The 6,132-nt window shown below is 59.7% G+C and overlaps 1 protein-coding gene and 1 non-coding gene across 2 annotated transcripts; both read right to left on the reverse strand.

The window, feature by feature from the left end:
- Positions 1–223: 223 nt before the first annotated feature.
- On the reverse strand, positions 224–6,127 carry RANBP1 (RAN binding protein 1). Its single transcript, XM_032472070.1, has 6 exons — positions 5,844–6,127; positions 4,662–4,798; positions 3,044–3,201; positions 1,690–1,818; positions 1,096–1,161; positions 224–634 (listed from the first exon to the last, which is right to left on the reverse strand). Exons 1-6 carry the CDS (start codon positions 5,856–5,858, stop codon positions 519–521), a joined length of 621 nt encoding a protein of 206 aa, XP_032327961.1. The 5' UTR covers positions 5,859–6,127; the 3' UTR covers positions 224–518.
- On the reverse strand, positions 927–1,051 carry LOC116661044. The gene has a single exon (XR_004316808.1). It is a non-coding gene; the product is annotated as a small nucleolar RNA SNORA77 (small nucleolar RNA).
- Positions 6,128–6,132: the final 5 nt, after the last annotated feature.

Below are 6,132 nucleotides of genomic sequence, written 5' to 3' on the forward strand. Positions count from 1 at the left end.
GAAAAAGCCGGCCGGCTCCTGGCCACGGGGAAGGGCCAGGCTGTTTACGCCTCCAGAGGACAGCACTGGCCTCCCAGGCCCACCTGCCCCCCAGCACCGGCTCAGACACCGCGGCCCATGGCCGACAGCAGCCTGGAGGCCATGGTAGAGCGAGTGACAGCAGAGCCAGCAGGAACCCACAGTCCCGGGACGGGGCCGGCGCACACACGCTCCTGCCTCCACGCAGGTTTCAAATGTGTTTATTCACTACTTTTGATGACTATAAATAAGTGTTTCCACCATGGAAAAGAAAGTCAGCGCAGCACGTTCTCATGACCGGGGAATGAACTTTCTGAAGTCCTCAATAGGGCAAAAACTTAGGAAAAAAACAACCTGAATGTTGGAAGTCAGTTCTTTATATAAAGTCCCTTGTAAAAAACAAAACAGAATAAAAACGAACTGAAAAAAAGGGGTAGGGAAAAATTAAAAAAAGAAAGAGGGAAGAGATGCGGAGAAAGGAAACACAGAGCTCCTTGGACTCATTGCTCCTCCCCGGCCCCCTCCTTGGCCGTGCCCTCCGGCTCCACGCGTTCCTTCACCGTAAGAGCATCCAGCTTCTCAGCCACCGACTCGGCACTGTCATTCCTGGCCGATCCTGCCGAGACACAGGGATGTGTGAGGAGCAGAGAAGCACTGCTAGGCCCAGCCCATCGCCACGTGCCTCCAGGGCCACCAGGTGGACACTTGCTCACGTCCAGCGCCATCAGGGTGCTCGGCAACCGCCACGGGGCCCCAAGTGAGCAGGTGACCACGAGGGCCTCTTGAAGCCCCTTCAGCCTCTGGGGGCTCCAGGCAGACCCCGTGACTTGATTGCCAGGCCGAGGGCCGCGAGGCCAGGCCAGCGAGCACATACTCGGGGCCTGACTCGCCCCCCCCCCCCACAAAGCACCCATGTACCAGGGTGGCTGCATTGCCCTTGACAGGTCAAAGTGGTCACAGCACCCTGGACATTCCTATGGCAGACGGAAAAAGCACCCGCCCGGGGCCACGGCCGGGTGCAGAGTGAGTCTGCAGAGCCCCATCGGCACCCTCCCCGCCCCACGGGCGCCCAAGCACCTTTCTTTTCTCTCTCTTCAATCTCTTTCCTACATTCTTCAAACTTCGTTTTGAATTTCTGTGCATCTGCAGAAAGAAGAGAAGCTCCCTAAGAGCCCTGAGCAGTGAAGAGTATGCATCCTGCCGGGTCTGAAGCTCCAAGATTCACAAGGCCTGTCCCACGGCCACGCCGACCACAGGGGAGCTGGACCACTTCCCTCTGACCCTGCAGCAGCCTGGACAGAGCAACATGGGGCAGGGGACCAGGCCCCTCTAGGTATCCTGCCCTCCAGGCCCTACACACAGAGCAAGGTCCATTCAGCATCTGATGGTCAGCTACTGGGTGCTGGGCCCCAGCAGAGGAGAGGTCAGGGTGGGGAGAGCCCCTGCTGGCAACCAGGTGATGGTAAGGGGACACGCCCTGCTCATGGGCTCAGAGTCTGGGCACGTAGATTCCTTCCCCGAGGGGCCACCAGACAGCAGAGCAAGGAGAGGCCCCTACTGCTTCCCAGTGGCTGTCAATTCTCCCTGGAAAGCAACGGTGCTGGTGTTTGCAGCCAAAGCGGTGTGTTGTAGGAGGCAGCAGCCGCCAGGCTGGCCTGAGACCCCACTTACTCTCAGCGTTAAGGAAGCGGATGGCCAGAAGCTCCTGCTTAGGGCACTCGTCTGCGAAGTCTGCGTGGGTGTTCCAGACCCAGGCGCGGTCGCTACCTGCGTTTGGCTTCAGCTCCATCATCGGCGTGACTGGAGGAAGAAGTCCCATGAGGACGATTTGGCTACAAAGCCAGCCTACTCACCCCAACCACTGAAGGCCCTTCTTGGGGCAAAACAGGACTGGTTTGGGGTCTGGATTTCACGCCAACTTCACGTTCACTTAAAATCAGGACTGTCCTAAATCTGGGGAAATGGTGGCCCGCTCCCTGACTATGAAGACACCTCAGCAAGGGTCTCCAATCCCAACTCATCCAAGGGCTTCAATGCCAAACCCCTGCCCAAGCCGCCCCCAAGCCCAGGGAAGACATGGGCCACAAGGCCTAGCGGGCCCAGCCCTTCCTGTGAAGAGCACCCATCCCGTGGCTGTGTCCCTGTGTGTCCACACCATCAGGGACCTGCCCACAGAAGGCGGGGCGCAGCAGAGGCAGAAGGTGGGAAATGGGGCCATCACCCAGGAGGGCACATGGTCAGACCAAGGCAACAACTCAGCCTTGCACTATTCACAGATACCACAGAGAACAAGGACACCAGGAGTGGACACCAAGAGCCTGTGACAAGCTTGTACATCACAAAAGATAGAGCCATGGCCAGGAACAAGCACAGCTGCCCACCTGCACTGGCCCCACAGACCCGAGAGGGCCAAGCTCCCAGCAGAACAAAAGCACCCAAGGGCCACGCAGGCTGGGCGGGGCAGGTAGACGGCAGAGCTGCTAGAGGGAAGCCGGCCAGGGTGGGACGTGGAGTCAGAGCATGAAGGTGGAGGAGAGTGGTGCAGGGATGGCCATTCCTGCTAGGGCCATTCTGCCCCATCACCCTCTGGGGCCATCCCTCGGGCCCCTACCAGCAGTCAGCCCATGTGCCCAGACGAGGGGCCCTTCCCCACCAGACATGCATCCCCTCCAGAAATGCAGGCACCGCCCCGGGTCAGGAATGGAGCCCAGGATGCGCCTGCTTCTGGACACACACTCAGCACCGCAGAGCAGCCCACACGGCGGGGAACTCACTGCTACATCTTCCCCAGCCAAGCCTTGGGTGACTCTGTGGATCCCCCACGCTATGCCCAGGGCTGACCTCTCAGTCCTGTCCCAGGGCCTCCGCTGGCCACTGCCCACCCCCATGCTGTTTCACGGGCAGCTGAGGATGAGGCGGCCTTCCCCCACCTCCTTGCCCTTCCCTGTCCTCCCCCAGGGGCCCCATGGGGACAGGACAAGGGAGGGTGGGAAGGCGCCCCGTGCACAGCAGCCCCACCACCTACTGTAGTGGTTGGCGCAGATCTTGAGAGTCTTGTCCCTCCGCATGAGGAGGCGGATGGTCCCCTTCTCCTTGTGCTTCAGGAGCTTGACATCGCCTGTGCCGCGCTCCTTCCATTCTGGGAGGTCGTTCTCCGAGGCAAACCGGAACAGCTTCGCCCGCCTGCAGGGAAAGCCACGAGCAGGAGCTGACGCCACAGGAGGGGACACACGATGCTGGTTTTCCAAGCAGACGCCCTCCCTGTTCTTTTTACTCCAACCACTACAACTCGTCACCAGAAGAGCAAGATGGCCAAACTCCGAGTTTTTACTTCACTATAATTGAGTAAAAAACCTTTCTACAGTCGCACTTTCTAACAGGAAGACCCAACTTCCTAGCAGCGCCCACCGTGTTCCCAGCCAAGGCTGCCACTGCGGTGCAGGGGCTCCCTGGTGTTCCTGGGGCTATAGGGGCAGCACGGAGGCCAAGGAGCCCTGCACAAGCCACCCCTGCCCTGAGCAGCACCAGGGGGCGCCCGGCAGTCCTGTCCTGAGGGCTCACCCCAACCACACCCACTGCCTGCTTCATGCAGGACCCCAGCTCCACCGGTCCCTTTTGTGCAGAAGACTCTGCTCTCTGTCCCAAACTCAGTTCTGTTAAGGGAGATGCATCCCCATGAAAGCGCCCCGGCCCCATTGCCATGGCCCCCCTGCCAGCTCCACTTCCCCCAAGACGCCGGGAGGTGCAGCATTTCTGGGCGGAACGGACCAAGAGAACCAGTGGCTTCAGGGAGCTGCCCAGCAAACTCTGAGACCCAAGGAACATGCACCCCTCTCCTTGCCCAGGCCCCAGGGAGTGGTGGGTAGCTCCTCCCTCCCTTAGAGGGAGGGGCTACAGTGCTGGCGATTCCTGCTGCTTCCTCCTCCTCCCCACAGCAAAGCACTCAAACCTTCACCTGGTGTCTTGGACAGAATCTGACAGGAGGGGGAGAGTCTGCACCCTGCCCCATTTCCACTAACTCGTAACTACACTGGCGTCTCCTGTCTCTGTCAGTGTGGCACTGCACCTTACCACCAACATCTGGATGCACAGCTTGTACAAGCACTGCTTTGAAGTGACAGCACTGAGGCCTCTTGCCAAAAACACCAAGAAGCATGTAAGGTTTTTAGAAAGTAACTTTCATAACTGCAGCACAACCCGCATTCACTTGTAATTCCAGATGTTGTATGCATCAAAAATACTGTGAGAAATTCATAAACTTCAGGGTGCCCCCACTTTAAAGGAAAAGAAAAGGACAGCGATGACAGTAAAGATCCCTGCTCAATCAGCGGCAGGAGACTGTGGGAATCTTAAGAGGCGGGTGGCAAGGACAGAGGCCTGGAAAAATATCCCTCACGAACACAGCAGTGGTGACAGGACACTGGGGAACGCCTGTGCCCTCCCCAGGACGGGCCTCAGGGCAGCAGGGGCACCCGTGAGTTTCTAAGTGAGGGGATTCTAACAGCTGCCTTCATTGCTGGGGGGACTGGTCACCACTAGACCCTCGGTGTGGTTGAAGGTCAAGCTGAGAGCTTGACACCCATAAAAAAAAACTAAGGCCTCACACCAAAGGTACCTGCTTCCAGAGAGGCCAGCTTGCTTACATTTTGAAAAGCTCCTCTTCGTCTTCTTCCAATGTTTTAATTTCTTGCTCAGGGAGAGAGACTATTGGTTCAAACTGGGGGTCGTGGTTGGACTCGTCAGCATTCTCAGTGGAGGTGTCGTGGTCCTCGTGGGTGTCCTGTGGAGAAGGATGGAGACGTGACCCTGCTGGTTGAGTCAGAGCTTCTGGTGCCTGCAGTGGGCATCCCCACTAGACCGGGCCTCACTTCAAAGCTAGGGGTTGAAAAAGGGTCCCGAGCCAAGGAAGCCTGCAGTGAGACCCTGACTCTGACACCCTTGCCCAGATACAACTAACACACCTGCGCAGGTTGCCTGGGCTCCCTAAACTCTCAGTGCCAGGGAAAAACCACCTCTTCTGTAAGATGTGGGTGATGATCCTGCCAAGTGCAGATTAAGGACACTGACATGGAAGAGGGCTCGAGGGGTGCGTTACCCTCAAAGCAAAAGCAACCCTTTGAGTTTTTACTGGTTGAAAAAATCTGTGCTTTTGCTTAGAAGATTAGAAAAGTTTCCACGGACTGCTAGTGTTTTCACAGAATTCACAATTCTGCCAACAATTTTATCTCGGTTGAGAAAACTACATTTACACGTCAAAATAACCAGCACAGATTAGAACCACAGGATTCACATCCAGTACAGAGGACTAACTGAGGCGCACAAAGGATCGTGTTTTACGTTGCCTCACAGAGCACGTGGCTTGGCGAGCCACAGACCCGGAGAGTAAGATGCCCAAGTCTTCGCTCCCGGGCTCAGCCCAGAAATGCTGGCCTTCGCCGGCCCCTCGGCCGGACCTCACCGGGCCGCGCGGCCACCCCCGGAGCCCCCGCCGCCACAGGGATGCGCGCGAGGACGGAGACAGGTGGCGTTTCGCAGACCAGCACAGGATGAATGGGCCCTGCACGGGCCGCGGGCGCGGTCTCGGTGCGGGGCCCACAGGGGCCGAGAGGGAGGCCGGCAGCCCGCCCGCGACCCGGCGGCAAAGAGAGAGAGCGAGGCCAGACCGCCCCCAAGGTCACGCAGCCCCGCTCCCGAACCCGCAGGCCGGCGGGGGTTGGTGGCGGCGCGGGCTGCCCACGTGGCCGCCGGTAGCGGCCCCCTCCCGCCCGGCCCCCGCCCCGTCCCACCCGGCCCGGCCCGGCCCGGCCCGACCCGGCCCGGCCCACCTTGGCGGCCGCCATGAGCGCGGCGGCGGCGGCGGCTCGGCTGGCTCGGTCGTCGCTGGCTCCGCGGCCTCTCGGCGGCTGGTCGCAGCTCCTTCCTCCGCGTCTGGCGCCGGCACCTCCCGCCCGCTCGCTCGCTCGCTCGCTCGCTCTTCCCTCCGCCCCGCGACCCGAACCCCGACCCCTGACCCCGGCGGCGGGAAACACGACGCGATTCAAAACCAGCGCAGCTTTATTGGCTCAGGAGGCGGACACTCTCATTGTCCAGCCCGCCCCGCGCTTCCCGCCAAAA

The sequence above is a fragment of the Camelus ferus genome, chromosome 32 (assembly GCF_009834535.1).
Source record: "Camelus ferus isolate YT-003-E chromosome 32, BCGSAC_Cfer_1.0, whole genome shotgun sequence".
NCBI lineage: Eukaryota > Metazoa > Chordata > Mammalia > Artiodactyla > Camelidae > Camelus > Camelus ferus.

What these genes read in the sequence shown, in the direction of transcription:
- RANBP1 (XM_032472070.1), bottom strand. An exon ending in GATCTGCGCCAACCACTACA is followed by an intron (nt 1,819 to 3,043) that starts GTAGGTGGTGGG and finishes TTCTTCCTCCAG; the next exon opens with TCACGCCGATGATGGAGCTG. An exon ending in TGAAGAGAGAGAAAAGAAAG is followed by an intron (nt 635 to 1,095) that starts GTGCTTGGGCGC and finishes GTGTCTCGGCAG; the next exon opens with GATCGGCCAGGAATGACAGT.